General features: G+C 36.0%; 1 protein-coding gene across 2 annotated transcripts in view; it reads right to left on the reverse strand.

The window, feature by feature from the left end:
* Window positions 1-17665, reverse strand: part of LOC114357825 (T-lymphocyte activation antigen CD86) — a 170417-nt gene that overhangs the window by 21025 nt on the left and 131727 nt on the right. For both annotated transcript variants that reach the window (XM_028311609.1, XM_028311608.1), the window contains exon 3: window positions 584-729. In XM_028311609.1, the coding sequence (XP_028167410.1) occupies window positions 584-729 (146 nt within the window). The remainder of the gene's footprint in view (window positions 1-583; window positions 730-17665) is intronic.

Below are 17665 nucleotides of genomic sequence, written 5' to 3' on the forward strand. Positions count from 1 at the left end.
ACACATCCATTAATTAATTATTTAAACCTCTTGAGCTTGTTTTTAGATATTTTGGTATGTTGATCTCGCCTCAGAAGTTTGATAAGAGTGAAGCAAATCAACAAAGATTTGAAACGCTGGACTTGACGTTTTTTCATTTCATAGATTTCAAGTGACTGTGTTTACATAAAAGCCTGGTTCACCGTCTCTAACTGTCAAGTAGGCTACTCGTTGCTTAAAGTTACAAGTACAACGAAACCATGACACTCACAAGACTTTAGCGCACAAGTGACAATTCAACCAGGCAGGTCATGAAGTAACTACTTGGCTTTACTCGGAAATCGTAAAAGAGGCCCTTAGCGTTTAAGACCTCATGGTCGAAGGCCACGAATGTGGCAACAAAAACTCATTTGCTTATTTATTTTAAAAGAAACATAATAAAGTAAAAGTAGAGTCCACCACATCGTAAAGGTAGCAGGGAAGCGCTGGACGCAGTCCGCTACCAATCGATCAACATGAAAAGCATTGGGGGAGGCCTATGTTCAGCAGTGGACGTCCGATGGCTGAAATGATGATGATGATGATGAAAGTAGTTGGTACTTACAGTTCTATTCCCTATGTGTTTCGCCCGACACCTGAGCACGGCGGCCTGACCGACCACCGACGAGACATTCCTCGGAGACACGTCGTCGAAGTATGGCCTCTCAGGCCGCAAGCTTTCGCCGCTGCCGGCCCCGGGCAGGCCTAGACCTGGGGACAAGAATAGGACTTATAAATAACAGATAGTTTCAGTATAATTACGTCCAACGCTGAAAATATGAGGAGATCCGTAGGAGAACCAGAGTGACTGACATAGCCCGCAGAATCGCTAAAATCAAGTGGCAGTGGGCGGGGCACATAGAGTGGGCGCGTAGAGCTGATGGCCGCTGGGGCAGGAAAGTTCTTGAGTGGCGACCACGAGCAGGGAAGACGTAGCGTGGGCAGGCCTCCCACTAGGTGGACCGACGATCTGGTGTAGGTCGCGGGAGGTGCCTGGATGCGAGGAGGCTTAGGACCGGTCTTTGTGAAAATTCTTGGGGGAGGACGTTGTCCAGCTGTGGACGTCTTTCGGCGGAAACGAACGAACGTCCAACGCTGGAAAAATAATCCCCAAGGACTTTCACAATGGCCGGTACAATTAGTTGAAATCAACGATTCTCCTTCGTCACATTATTATCACATTATATCAGGGTTCTTAAACTAGATGGGTACACGTAAAAACAAAGTATCATCTTTTGTTTGTTGTTCTGTTATGGAAAATAAAATGATTGAGTATTGAGTTAACTAGAAAGAAGCCTACAGCGGCAATTTTTTTTTCATGAAATACGTTCTTGTCTTAGTTAAATATTATTGGACGCTTCAGATATTACATAGATAGCATTTATGAGTGAAAATATACGAGATGTTAATTCATATCCTTACATGGAAGGAGAAATATTATGAGTAATACACCATTCCCATTTTTCCTTGTTATCAAAGAGATCAATTCTATTTCTGAACACCCTTAACTCAATTTGGAAAATATTTTCAGAGTCATTTAAACGTAAAAGACTTCAAACTCTAAATTAAAGATCAGAAAGAATAAAATTCTGAATCTGTCTCAAGTGCTTGTCGAACTAAATTCATTTAAGCAACCCTAAACGATTTGCTTACTAGAGCGAGACATATTTATACAATCTGTGTAAGAGCGACAAGGACAGCTTGACCTTAGCAACTCATTAAGTCAGTGTTTGCTCAGTTGAAATGCGACACAAAATATGAACGAGCAAACAAAACTACGAAGTTTATACGTAAATATGAAAATCAAAATTAAATATCTATGTAGTAGTAAATCCATTTGCGCCTATTTGTACAAGGGTTATGATGTCTGAAAGGTTGTTATAAATATTTAAAATCCCAAATGTTTTGTGTAAATATCTTGTAGCGATATTAATGTCACAGTGGAATGTAAAGTCATCTATAGTAGACACGAGTAGGTACATTAAAACATCAATTTTGTCCATAACTTTGTCTTAAGAAATTATTGCACGTATTCACAAACATAAGGGAGAGTCCGCTAATTTGGACCAGTTTTTTTCAATCCCATTTTACACATAGTTTTCTTTTGTTTTTGCTAATGTCCATGGTATATAATAAAAGATACATTATTCAACTTACTATTTCATAAGTATTAATTAACATGATTATTGTATATTTAGCACAAATTAACAAAGTACGAGTTCAGAGCTTCGGTCCAATTTAGCCAACCGGTTCGATAATTTGTACCACAGGTTTACTAAATTGGATTTCAATAAATTTCAAGCCTTTAAGAAAACTATGGCAAAATATTATACGATACATTCTTAACAAATTAGGAAATGAAGAGGAACAGTAGTTAATAACATAGACAATCGATATTGTTTTACACGTTATCACGATTCTGAGTACAAGTTTTGTAATTCCAATTACCGTAACGCACACTTGTACCTAATCTACTTTGCCAGTCTTTTGCTTTCATTTATTATTAGTCAAACATAACTACGCTATTATAACTTCAAAATATGATTTACAAAAAAAAAATCAAAATCCTTTGGTAAAGTTCCATACAAATTGATGTGGTACAATTTAGCCGACTAGGTGATAGTGCTTTTAAAAAATCGGTAAAAAATATAGCTTANACAAACATACTATGTGGTCTTTTCAATTTTACTTTTCTATATTTTCCACGTTAAAACGTCGAAAAGCATCGATATTTCTTTGGGTATGTTACACCTTAGTATCATATTTCAAAAGTAGATAAAAAATAATTATGAATGTTAAACCCTCAGATTTTCCAGGAATTTCACAACAAAAAATAAGTAACACAAAACATTTTCGTTACAATAGTAATATTCATCTAAAATCACAATACAGCACGCACAATACTGTCATAATAATAGCTGTAATAAAAACACAGCCGTTTCAAAACAAAAGAAAATTTTCCCGTCACTTACCGCCAAAATGGAATTAAACGTCTGCGAAACTAACACATGTCAAACACAAAACTACTCTAAAAAACAAAGCCCGCATAATATAAACGGGGGCTAAAACAAAAAGCATCATTATGGGAATGTCCCACCTCACTCTGACGTCACGCTCCGAACCGGAAATAGAAGCCTTTGCCCCTTTTATAAAGGAACGAGAGTATAAACCTGCGGTGGGGCCACGAAGCCGGCGTGACGTATCGCCGCATCCGGTCGGGAATTAAGTTTAATTGGCTTTGTAGTTCATTTTGGAGTGGTTAAAAGTTTCGGGTGGGTGCAGAATAGCAATGTCTTTTTGTCTAAAATACCTAAGAGTAGGTATACGGTAAAGCTGTGACCTAAAACAGGTAATTTTTTGTTCTGTTGTTCTGTTTCAATCTTTAGTTTTGAATTACAAAACCCAAAATAATTAATGGAAAGCCTCAATCTATAGGTGCGTGAAATTGAGTCGATTGTGAAATGTAATCATTGATAATTATTTATTGTCGATTATACATAAATAGGTAGGTATCATAGATGTCAATTTTATGAATGGGCAAGTCGGTTATAAAACGTTACTGATGTTACGATCATACTATCATAATAGTATGATTGATTCTTTTCATCAATTTTGGGAGTTGTGTAGGCTCTTCAAAAATGTCAGCGCTATATTTAATGTTCTGGTGAGGGTCGCGCGCGGGAGGTGCCTAGATGTGGGCGGCGCTGCAGGACATTTATCCTTTGTGTTTTGCTTGTGGATATCCTTGGGGAGGCCTTTGTACAGCTGTGGACGTCATTGGAATGAAACGAACGAACGATATCTATTCCGTCACCTAAACGTTTTACAAATAAATTATTTGATTTGAAAAAGTAAGTTTGTTCTGGCGTTTTTTCAGCACTTGCCATAATGTATGTCTCGAGGCGCTGGTAGGGCCCAATACCTTTTTTTTTCTTTCTTTTACTGTACGATGACGTTCATAAGTGCCACCAGTGGTCAAAATTGAATAAAATATTTTTGATTTTGATCAAAATTTGGGCACAGGCAATGTCTTCAAACGCCTCGCTCCTGGCCCCGCGGCAGTCGTTCGCTGCAGCCGTAATGTGGACGACAGCGATGAACTTCTTTGTGAACACGACGACTGCGCTTTGAGCACAACACATCGGGATTTTGTGTTTTTTTTTGCTATATGTAATAGATACTTTTTATTGAGTAGTCTTTAACTGGTAGGTATTGATACGAGAGCTATGGATTAACTTATGTTTTATTAGAATGTTCAATTTTAATAAAGTAAAAAAACCAAAAAAGCTTTGAATTCAAAAGCAATGTGTGTGAAAATAGCATAAGATAAATGAAACATGCGTTTGCGGGAAGGATTTTCTTTATGGAATCCATAAAAACTAGCAGAACTTAAAGATCGCGAATACAGTGCGTTCCAATGCGTCTGAAAAAGATTCGGTGAGCATGGGATCTAACAGTTCTTTTAAATAAAATAACCATATAACTGAATCGAAACTATTATCATTCGTTTACTATAAAATATATCTACCTCTCATGCAGCATTTGAAACAGCTGAAACAAAATTCCATCCACGAAAATTTCGCAAGTGGCAATTTTCGCTTGAAAATTATAACAAATGCATTTAGGAAATACCACGAAAGATAAGCTGAAACTATAAACTTGCGTTCCTTGCGGAAGCGGCGAAGTGTACAGACGATATCACATCAAACTAAACACTGGGGCATCTTATATCGTTGGAATAGGATCTACTTTGGAACAAAAAGGTGTATAGGTGCGGTCGACGGTAAGTTTTACGAGAGACGAGCGCAGGTGTTCCGTACAACGCCGATAACCCCGGAATAAAACTACGGTTCACTTAAAACTTAAATGATATTAATATTTTTAAGAGCTCAGCCCCTACTTTGAAGGCACTAAAATCTGAACATTGAGTTAGTTGGTAGCAACTTTTAATGAAGAAAAGAGCGTGTCGCTCATCCGTGGCTGCGAGTATAATAACATTATTAATAACTTTAAAAAAAAAAATAACCGACTTCAAATGCGTGAACACAAAAAAAAACTAAAAATTTAAAAAATTTGATAATACCTATTCAACAAAAAAATAATCGTTCAAATTGGTTCATAATCGGCGGAGATATTGCGTATAAAAAAGTTCATCCCCAATTTTCCACCCTTGGGGGTGGAATATTTTCTTCAAATTCGCATGAAACCACCCTTTTGATAATACCTATTCGACAAAAAAATTATCGTTCAAATTGGTTTATAATCGGCGGAGATATTGCGTATAAAAAAGTTAATTCCCAATTTTCCACCCTTGGGGGTTGTTTTTTTATTATTAAATTTAAATGGGACCACCCTTGAGGTATTACCTATACGCCGAAAAAAGATTTGTTCAAATCGGTTCATAATTGACGGAGTTATCGCGTAACAAACATAGAAAAAAAAAACATATGGGTCGAATTGAGAACCTCCTCCTTTTTTTGAAGTCGGTTGAAAACACGCTTGTATGTAAAATTGCATCTTAAAATTTAAATGCCCCAAAATTATATGCCAAATTAGTTTTAAAGTTATTCAAATAGTTTAAACTTTCTTTCGAGGTAGTGCTTACAGAGCTGTGAGTTTAAATAAGCGTGGTAACAGTTTCTAGATTCATACCAATAGAGAGAATTGACTTTCTTAAACCTGACCACAGTAAATACAAGAACAGTAGACCTTCGTTAACATGTTAGTAGAAAAATTGTCTGGTTTTTTAATTTCGTAGAAGTTCAAGTATAGCCTGACCAGGAACATAAAAACCCTGGAATAGAGGCGCTTCAATTGCATTTGATAGTGCAACACTGAGTACAGTCGTACATGTGTTAAATTAATAGGCTAAATTTATGTATCAGGATTCAGGATTACGGGCTAATTTGATATTTTCATAAATTAACGAAAAATATTATTAAAGGTAACCTGGTTTAAATAAATTAAATGAAACCATCAATCGAGCTAGTAGGATTTATTTTATTATTCATCAATAATCAAATTCAGAACTTGAATATTCAACTGCAATGTCTGCTCATGAACGCTTCAAACTCGGTACTTCTTTCCCAATTCCATAAAATTCAAAACTTAGAAAGTGACAAAAAACTTTAAAATAGGTAGTTGAAACAGACTACAGCTAATTTTCATAGTGGACTGTACTATACGATAAACATGTCAGTCAATTTGACAACCTTTGTCGGAAACATTATTCAATGAAAATATTGTCCGAACCCTTAGTATTTCTCTTCGACAAATACATTAACACATCGTGAACCACTTTTCTTTCACGACTATAAAAATATTTAGCAATTTAATTCACAAAATCAATTGCAAACATTTAAAATAAAGTTTGTTTACACTTTGACAACAATAGACTGACATGCAAGGTGACATGTCAATGAAGTTTTCAGTTACTGTTGCCATTAAAAGAAATTAGTACCATTAGTTTTCCGCAACATGGCGAGGGTTTTTATGTTCCTGGTCAGGCTATAATACAGAAGGCCATAGTTCCTTTTCCGTTTTTTTTTCTCGCTTTCATCAAATGGCGATTCTTTACGATAGAACGAGACGACATGACCGGAAATGGGTAGATGGAAGTGTGGCCCATAGTACAAGCTTCCGAGACTATCTGTGTGCTAGCTATCAATGTGTCTCACATAATATTATTATTATCAAATTATCTTTCACTGTTAAACGATTTTGATATTACTCCTAATAATCGATAGTTACAAACTAACTACGATTAGGTTCCTCTCCCCAAGTAAACAAATACTGTTTTTCTTATAACGGGACTATTCCCACTTCTCGTTCGTCACCACTGCGACTCCTGTGTAGCCAGGATCTACAGCTTGACCGCCATAAAAACGCAACCAATGAAGGTCAAGTTTGTCACGGGGGAAAGTTAAACTGTCATTGGACCCGCAACGAAATTAATCAGAAGAACATAGGAGGAGTTCGAAATTAGGGTTCGACTGCCCTCCATTGCAAAGCGGATGACAGGTGACAAACAACATAAGAAGTATCGAGGAGGTTTTCCCACACCAGTGAGTCTTCTTCTTACCCCTTCTACAATGTTACTTAGATCTTTTACTTTTCTCCCAGCATTTATCGGTGTGACGCAATCGAAGAACACTTTAGCAACTTTGATTGTAAATTCGTTTTTACTGCCCGACTTGCATGAACACTGTCTTGGGATGGAAATGAAATATGATTGGCTAGGATTCCGGCGATTTCGTTAGCGAATATACGAATAAGAATATCTGTAAAGTTATTTGAAAACACGCAAAATGAGCTTGTGGATCTAGATCCAACTTTTCGTTATTCAGAACTTCAATTGAAGCAGAATTGATACAAGTTCATGATTAAATAATCCTAATAGACAATAGTGTTATGGATATAGGTCGCTAAGCCATTTTGGTTAGTTAGCTTTTGGAAATAATTTTAATTTGTCTCAACGCGACATTTTTTATATGAGTTACATAATAATATGTACTCACGGCTTGACGTTTCGGCTGCTATATTGCAGCCATGGTCACAAGCAGACTGGTGGCTCCCGGCGCCGACCGTTCGAACGGGCTTGAAAATATTCGCCACTAGTGGTGTAACAAATAACCGTGTTTCTCTATTTTAGTTGAAATGGAACGCGAAAGTTTAAAATCTGATATAACGAAAGACAACGTATAATGTCATTATTATTGAAAAAGACACGTCTTTCCCATTTGAGTTTTATTACAAATAGACTTTAAATATAATTCAAATAATCAACGTTACACAGCTCATTTACCAGTTACCCTAAGCAAACTCAATTAAAAAAATTAAAACCCTATTCCACTTGGTGCAATTGCAGCAATTAGTGGAACAGTAAAAACTAATACACCTCTTTGGTTATTGCAATGCGGACTGCACCAAAGCGGGCTTCGCGTGATCCTATCGCGTGATCAGCCTGCATTTGGAGCGATACCGATACAAAGGCAATGGGAGAATGCATTTCCAATTGAAAATGTGGACTTGGGAATAAATAAATAGGGCTTTAATATTGGTTATGATAAAATCTACAACAAATAGTCAGAAAAGAAGACACAGCAAAAAGTTTCAAAGCCTACATTACCAATTATAGTCGATCATTTAAAAGAATTCAACCAAACTTAAGCAGCCAATACATTACAATCATGAAATCACACACTAAATTACTGCAGCTCCATAACTAACATAATTGCAGGTGCATTTCAATAGCACTCAACCAATTTTTTTTATTATGTTAAAGTTAAGCAGAGTGCAATGGACTGACAAATGAAAAATGAAAAATCGTGACAAAGAAAAGATTAATGTGTAAGGTCCAATTTCCACCAAAACTGAGACGAAGCATGACAAGCGGAGGCCACATGTCTTATGTGAAAATAACGAAATCTAATTGGTTATTTAAAACACATCTCCTCTTGTCTCCGCTCATAAGTAAAAATAAGAGCTGATAAAACTGTAAGCGAAACGTTTTTTTAAAGCTTGAATTTAGTATTTTACATTAAATGTATACGTACTACAAGTTAGGCCCAATTTCCACCAAGGTGGAGATAAGCGGGGACAAGAGATGTGTTTTGAGACTTTATTTCGTTTTTAGAAATCATATTTCTCTTACTTATACATATTAAGTTATTGTTTTTAGTGTGTGATTACACACTATCTTCTCTTATAAAATAATCGTCTTTCACCATCGAAATAGAAATACGAAAAGCCAAATGTCAAATAAATACCAAAACTGGCCGCAGCTGACACATAATGTGGCTAATGCACTCCGCGCCGGCTATTGCTGAGATTGCTATTGCACTTCAGCTCGAGGGCTAAGCACCAATGCATTTACAACCGAAGAGATAAACTTATTTTTCAGTCACTTGTCAAAGTGAAAAGAACTCGATGACTTATTTTACTCTAACGTTCTGACGTAAACCAATGTAGATAAATAATAAGTAATATGCTATTTCTGCTATTTCTATTTATTTATATTAACCGGCAGACAGTGGTGACTGAGTTTGTTGCGGCGCTTCTTCTCAGCACTTTCCAAATGCTGGTCTCGAAGCGCTGGTAGGGTAAAAAGATTATGAGACATGTAGAGGCTCCTTAAGAGCAAAATGATGATTTGTAAGAACTATTTATTAGTCTAAACAAATAAAGAAATTTTGACTTTGACTTTGACTTTAATAAATAAATAATAATAAAGTTTATTTAGGTAACTTTTACACATTTTAATTACAAGTATTTGGGGCTTCCCATTAAGCAACCAGTTTTGCTTGTGTTAGGAAGCTTCGCTCTTCTATAATAAAATTACAAAATAAATGATACTGTTAGAAAAAGTGTTGGTGACATCATATTTGAAATATTATTTGTCTTATGCCCGTTTTCACCATCAATCTCAAATTTTTAAGTGACCTTAAACTAAATGCTTGTTATGTGTTACCATTGGGGTCACTTCAAAATTAAGGATTGATGGTGAAAACGGGCATTAGCGTCCAGTGTCCACACATAATGTGAATATTCTCAGTGCCCACTCTAGGTAGTTGATGAGGTTGTTATTGCATTAGAATTCTGAATTTAGTTCTTCTCAGTACCAACCGATAGATATGTTGTCCTCAAGTGGTGGTGAGGCAAGCTGAAAAGGGACCACAAATTAAATAAAGAATTTTAATCTTTGACTTGAATGAAAAAAAAAGTAATTAAATAAACAAATGACAAACGTGTGTTGCTAAGTCGTCCTCACTGAATGAACCTATAAAAATCTACACTAATATTATAAATGCGAAAGTAACTCTGTCTGTCTTGCTTTCACGCCTAAACCTCTGAACCGATTTTGATGAAATTTGGCAAGATAGTTTGAGTCCCGGGAAAGGACATAGGATAGTTTTTATCCCGGTTTTTGAAACAGGGACGCGCGCGATTAAGTTTTTCTGTGACATAAATAGACAACGAGAGGCATGAGATCTAAAATAATAGATTGAAAAAAATATTTTGTAGCTAGATTGTATCTAAAGCGCTTCAAAAGGACGCGCTTGTCGCAAAAGGAATTCAAAAGCCTAAAATAGTTTCAAATAGAAGCGACGCGACCCGCCCCTAATGTGGCTAATGCACTCCACTCCCGGCTATTGCCGAGATTGTTATTGCACTTGGGGCTCAGAACGAATGCATTTTCTAACGGGTCGGTTGAGAAAAGAGGGGTAAGGCTCGATTTATCATTCGATATTTTTTAAATGTAACCAGATTTTTCATCAGTTTTAAATGTAGGGAGATTTTTAGTGTACCTACTTCGGTAGAACAAAGTAGACAGTGAAGTAAACCTGTTCTCGAATGGACATCACCATCAGTGTACTTACCATGGGTTAACGTTAGGTGTGCTCGCTAGCGACTGCGTAAAAAAATGACATTAATTGTTTGACATATTATGCAGCGCCCCTAGCGGCTACTTTCAAGAAACAAAATCTTCATAGAGATTTTTGACGTACTCGCTAACGAGCATGCCTATCGTAAACTCATGGTAGGTACACTGGTGATTTAGTCTCTGCTACAAGAGCATATCCCTATAACAGCCAAAAATGGAGGATTTGACCTTCACTCCTGGAGGACTAAACCTTTGATAAAGAGGCTGACAATAGTGTCTGAGTTTCTTGCGCTGCTTATTCTTAGCACTGGCCCATTTATTGTCCTGAAGCAGTGGTAGGGTTAATACTGGGACGTGTAAAAGTACTTTTTTAAAGCCTATTTACAGAAATAAATGAGTTTTATGAGTTTTTACTCCTTACGCTGGCTAGATGGGTTGGGAAGGCTTGACGTTTGTATATTTTGACCCTTAGCCCTCGTGGTCCTATTTATTCTGCTACTGGTGTTTACGTCTGCTGCCTACTTGCTTGATTGACCGATAACTTCAAGCAAATCGCATTTTTTTGACGTTCTTTAATCCTTCAAGCTCCGCGAATCCAGACACAATACATAATCAAATTGTTACGCAGTTGCCGGCTACCGCTTGGGGCTGAGAGATTAAGGGAGGATATTTTTTTTAATTTGATTTGATTTGATAAAGTCCCGTAGTGAACTCCCATAGACTGAAACGGTGATGATGATATTTAGACTATTTTGCATCACCCTTCATAATACATAAACTGTAGATAAGTGTGAATATCCATTACACTAAGCATTAAATTACCCAATCCTAATTACCGTCCTAAGGTCGAGCAATATTATTGTAAGGTTGCTTATTACGGTAATTCCTTCAAAAAATTCATATTGGGCACTTCATAAATAATGAAATTTTGGACCCCTGTCGGCCGGACCTGTGTGATTACAATAATAGCGGGCAAGGGTGAGTCGGGGCTACAAACGGATTCTGCGAATGCCCTGCCATTCATATTTCGGTATAATGTCTGAAATTATACTGAAAACGTAATAATATTGTCCTGAATGGCCCAGCAGGGATTACGGATACAGCTGACTTAAATCAAAATATTATTTCAATAATTCATAACAATATTAGCTATATGCAGATTTTTTGTATTTCTCGGAGATATAAAGCACTTCTTTGTTTGACGATAATGTACCGACCTTTTAATCTATAGATTTATTAGTAACAGGCTTGACTTTGTCAAATAATAGTCTAGATTAATTATTTTTTGAACAGACATTGAGAAATGATGAAATGTCATAGCTGTAACTCTGATGAAAATAATACGAGTAGGTAGGTAGGTCTAATGTATACAAACTTGAAGAATAATCAAATTGAATGTTGCACAGATTTTCTTTTTATCCGACAAAGCGATGTCAACGTCCAGTGGTCCGCCAGAAAGTGATAAAAAGAAACATTCGATTGGATTTTATACCTTTATAAAGCCGCACCTTCATCCCTTCGCCCTTTACATTCATTCCTAAACACATCACACGCCTATTAGCCGATTTAACAGCACCAGTAATCTATCCCATAAACCGGCCTTATCTTTCCAAATGAACACATAAAAAACGCCCGACTCGCTGACGGGCGGTTTTTCGAACGCCAAAACGTGCCTCGACTCGCAAACAGAGACCAACACAAACAACTTTCAACCTAGACCCCATATAAATAAAGAACACACCGAAATTTCTTCTAGCATTGAATATAAAGCCCACAGATGGCCCGCAGGGTTTGCTTTGTTTTGATTTTATTGCCTTTATTTGCTTTTAGAGTTTTAAAAGATAAGTTTCGCGGGATTTGTGGGATTTTTTTTACAGCAAGTTGATGGGAAATGGGGTCTTAAACTTGAAGAGGGACCGTTTTCTGATAGTCTTTTTTCACCTGACAGCAATAATGGGTATTTTGTTTATCTTCAAATTGTTACAGTAGAATATAAATCAATCACATTGTTTTAAGATGATATCAAAAATGTTTGCAACAAAAGTCAGTCTAGTTAGCTTGAACAATATTTTGATCGTAAGTGCTTATTAATAAAATAGATCTGTACAGATTATGAATTCTTAAAATTGCAATTTGGTTTTCAAATTGGCTCTAAATAAATCTCTGTCTAGACTCTCGACACTGAATCATATTATTATTATCTAGATTTTTAAAATTGTATACAAGTTGAAAATTGTTACTAAATATTTGTATTTTGTATTGCTTGGTATCGGTTTCAACCGTGAATACAACGCCAGAGCTTCTTTCTTGTTCTTTTAATTTTTTTTTAACAGTTCCACTAATAAATCTCTATTTTTATTTTTGCAAGTGAGCTTTTAAAATCACTTTTACACGTCCCAGTATTGACCCTACCACTGCTTCGGGACAGTAAATGGGCCAGTGCTGAGAAGCCGCAGCGCAAGAAACTCAGCCACTGTCAACCGAAAAGATGTAAGACTCGTTTTTTTTTTCTTCCAATGAATTAGCTCCTCATACATTAGAATTGAACAATAGTATTGATTCCTCATAGTATCATAGGCACAAGCGAACATTCAATACGATCTGCGAATGACGGAATTGCCTCCCTCGGAGGTCAGGCGGGATGAGCGCAGCTCTCCCGAGGGAGTGCGACCGCATAACCAATAACTTATGATACGGGTGCGAGAGTGAGGATAAATATATTATGTATTATGGACGCACGTCTTATCTCTCCAGAGTAGGTTATTGGGTCCTTTGCTAGTTTTTTCCATGGAAAACTTTTGCTGGACGGTTTGCGGATCGTTGTTATAATTTGACGGTTAAAGTATGCCAGAAGTTACTGGGTCAGAAAGTGTGCTCCAAAAATTATCGTTAAAATGAAGGCAAGTAGAAATAGAGCAAAAAAACAAATCGTGTTGTATTCGAAATGTACTAAATATTAAACAAGCTAAACGCTCCGGGCTTTGGGTACACGAATGTATCAGTAAATTATTACAGACCTACTTTAAGTAGGTACCTTTATGTATATTACTAAAGTATTTTTTAACAAAAGTAGGCCAATGTATAAGAATATGTAGAATATAACCAATAAGTAACTTTCTCGAATTAGTTTGTTTTGTCATCTATCAGCTAGGGAATATGAAACGAGGAATACCTAGACAAATGAAAAAAATGTACTAATAAACATTGTTGTGTGAAAGATATCGCCATTAAAATGTATTTAAAATAAACAAATGTTGTCCCCCATAAAACACCATCTAAATCAGTATCACCCAAACGCCATGAACACCGATACGTGTTTAAGGCCCGTAAACGTTACGATCGCGCGATAACGTGTAAACTCGCCTTTATAAACGTGTGAAATCGCCCTTATAAACGGCGCGAACGATATAAATTCTTGTAATTGTGTTCCGAAGCGAAATTTACGTTTTGCACATATAATGGCGTAGGTATTTGAACGGAATACCATGGCGGTGGCAGTTTGGATAATAATTTATATCAGTGTATTTTGTTATAGGATGCAATGAGCGAATACTGTTGTTTCACCTCTTTTCATCACTTGTATGTAATTTTGTTGTAAACTTTTATTTGGAAAATCTTCCTGCAGGACTTTTGATACCGACCTATGTACGTGTAGTAAGGCATACTACGTGATTATTTCAATAATTTATTGGTAATTGATCCATTTTATGAATTTTTATAATTTTTATAAGTATAACATATTATTATAATAATTATAATTATAATATAACATATAACGTTTATTAATAAGTTACATTATGTAATTAATAAACGTCGCGTTAAGACCCGTGTCTTACTATTTTAATTGAAATGGAACGCGAAAGTTTAAAATCTTAAATGAATTAACACCTGTAAGGCTCATAGTTATAAAAAATAGTAACTGAACTAAGCCATAATTTTACTCAGAAGAAAACCAGTGTCTTCTTATTATGATGATGCCACCACATAGTGATATCACGTCATAAACACGGCAGAGTAATACCACAAAGAAAAGTTTTCAGTAGGTGCTCATCCCGAAATACCTTCCATCGTAACCCCTTCATTCAACAAAAAGTATTTTAAAATCTAACATTGACAGGATAATAAATAAAATGGACAGACAAATAAATCACTCATTTGTAATACCATTTTTGATTCCCTTAGGCCCTGAAAGTTTCGAACTGGTCGCGTCATGTGTGGTCTTTCAACGGACGCTATGGCAAAAACTTAGATGCAACTCAAAAGTAACTAGCGGTTGCAGTTTCATTGCAGTATCGTTGCAGTTGCTTTTCACCGTCTGTTCTGGGCGTTACTGTTAGTACCAGTTATAGAGTTCAAAGTTGTTACACAAAAAGAAACAAAAAATGAAATAACTTGAAAAAGTTAAAATTGTGTAAAGCATGCTTACTGACATCATTTTTACTGTTCAAGAGTAATAAGTCCTTTTATCACGTAGCACTGTAACTTAGCGTCTACGGCGTAGCGTCGTAGCATCGTAGCAGCTACAAACAAAGTTGACATCATTATAATAGACTCTATCACAACCGTGTAAGGTGCATTTTAATTGCATGTTACCTGTTACCCATTACGTTCAATTTGGCTTCACATGGAATTTAGCTACATTGATATAAACATAATTCTTGTACAAGGAAGCTTTGCTACTTAATATTAACGGTGCTGCAACCGCGCTAGATGCGAGTTAATGTGTTAATACAACGATCTAAGTTGATGTTATGAGAACGTTGTTGACACACATTTTAAAGTGAAAGTTATGTAGGTATTTAAATCATCTTTTTTATTATCATACATATTTATGATTTGGTTTGTTTATGAAAAATAAATACGAATTTACCTAAGCACTTTCAAATTCGTCTTTTTGGCACATAAAAGCTTTTTGTAATTTAAGTAACTTATTCGGAACTAGTCCCATGTCGTAGATAAGCTTATTTTCTCGTACATACAAGACACTTACGAGGTTTTAGAAGGAAACGAATGAATGACCACAATATTTCGGGACACGAATACACGCGCGGTCAATGTATTTAGGCGTGAAATGTAACGCACGTGTAAAGCCAAAACGATCGGTTAAACACGCGGAAAAAACGCAAATAATTTTTTTGTTTGCGTTTTTTCGGCGTGTTTGTTTTTTAATTGGTTATTTAGACCGTTTATTTAAATTATCATTTTGAAACCCGCGATATTTTTTCAAAGGGCAGGAATTTTGATCGTATTCGCACATAAAAATCGGGTTTAGTTATAGAATACAGTAATTCTTTTTTAGAATAAAATGTTCTCTTCTACAACAAATCTACATAGTGTTAGCCCAAAACTCCGCTACAAGAGTGGCGTTGTCAATAGCCTTTATTAAACCTTCCTGCGTGCAGTAAAATTGTTTGGGCACGCAGGGCGACATCATGTGCTTCATCGACTGGGGAACAAAACCACACTTGCACTTCAAATTTGAGCCATCCAAGAATCCCCACTTGAACAGATTGTCCTTACTACGGCCGACCTGACTCCCAAGTCTATTTAAAGACTTCCAGGTAAGCCAGGGGAGCTCATGCCCAATTTAGTGTTGTAACCATAATTTATTATACTGTTAATATTCAAGTCGACATTTCTTATATTTCATAATTCATCAATCTTACTAAATAACTCGTGGCATTGTATTAAACTTGAAAAATGGGCTGAAAACAGAGCACTTAGGTAATTAATGTAGTAGCGAACGGTCGTTAGCAAGACAGGTCTATTTAATTTTCATGGGCACATTAAGACTTTTCTTTGTGAAAAGTAATTTTTGATATTATACTTTTAATACTAGCGTCGTGGTAATTTAAACTAAGATATTTAGAAAAGAGCAGATTATAGCTGTCTTATCAATCATCTAAATATGGTTTTAACTACTGAATATTACTTTTTTAATATTGCGAACTCTTACTGACTAGTTCTATCCATTATCATTATTACTCGTATAATTTCGTCTCAAAGGGCACGTTATATTTTTTTATGTTCTATAGTATAAAGTATATTGGCGGACTTAGGTGTATACTCTATAGACCAATCAATGGAAAAATAAAAAAATGTTTTCTTTGAGTAAAATTAAATTTTTTATCTACAGTATTAAGAGTACTTTCCCTCCAGGTGGCATTACAAAATTCCAGCCTGTAGGTATAGTGGCGCCATAGTAGTGAATACAAATGCTTAGTCCCTACCGCACCAGTTGGTATCACTTTCTTAGCCACCAGCAAGTGACAGGACCTTACTCTACAGTAGCGCCAACTGGTGATCGCTAAAACAATAGTCCTCATTATGTCAATCTTGAATCGACAGCGGTATAACGTAAATATTGCAAACCCCTGCCCTGAGTAGACTCAGCCGTTGTTCGAACGATAAATAATCTTACAACTCTTGTTACTGAAATCACCAATTTCATGCTCCGTTTTCACTAATTGCGAACGCTTCGTTCATGATTTGAAAGGTCAAAAGTTTTGGGGTCAAATCAAATCGATACAATCAATGACTTAATAAGGTAGGTACTAGTATGTAAATATGTATTAACTCAAAACAAGATATACCAGGAATTCTATTCAAGTTACAAATTAACTTCTTGGAAAGCTATTTAGAAAGCTATTTAGAGCATGTATTCTGGTGAAGGTAGCTACTAATTTTATCTTCAATGAAAACATCTCGTACGTTTATATTTTTATAGCCTTCCTAGAAATCATTCACCATTTGTCTTTCATGTAGGTTGGTACAGTCGGCAGCAAATTTGATTATTATTTTATTTTTAGCACCATTAACAACTACATAAGAGTTGCTAGTGTTTGCTATATTGAGAAGTGAAAAAAAACTTTCCAATTTATAACAGTGGCGATCACAATAGACCGATACCGGTCGCAGTGATAGGTACTGTCGCAGTGATACTAGGATTTTATAGAACTAGAATAGCCGCTCAACACAAAAAACAACTTTTTAACTTATGTTGCGACGTGAAGAAGACGTGAAGCCAATTAACTGGAGATAAACGAATTAACCTGTTTTTACTAGTACTTACTTGCATAATCTTTTCTTAAAGCTTTTAAACCTTTGTTTGTCACCTGTCATCCGCTTTGCAATGGAGGGAAGTCGAACCTTAATTTCGAACTCCTCCTATGTTCTTCCGATTAATTTCGTTGCAGGTCCAATGACAGTTTTAACTTTCCCCGGGAAAAACTTGACCTTAATTGGTTGGGTTTACTGGCTACA

This window comes from Ostrinia furnacalis, unplaced genomic scaffold (genome assembly GCF_004193835.3).
Source record: "Ostrinia furnacalis isolate ACB-3 unplaced genomic scaffold, ASM419383v2 OfSCF3453, whole genome shotgun sequence".
In the NCBI taxonomy this organism is placed as follows: Eukaryota; Metazoa; Arthropoda; class Insecta; order Lepidoptera; family Crambidae; genus Ostrinia; species Ostrinia furnacalis.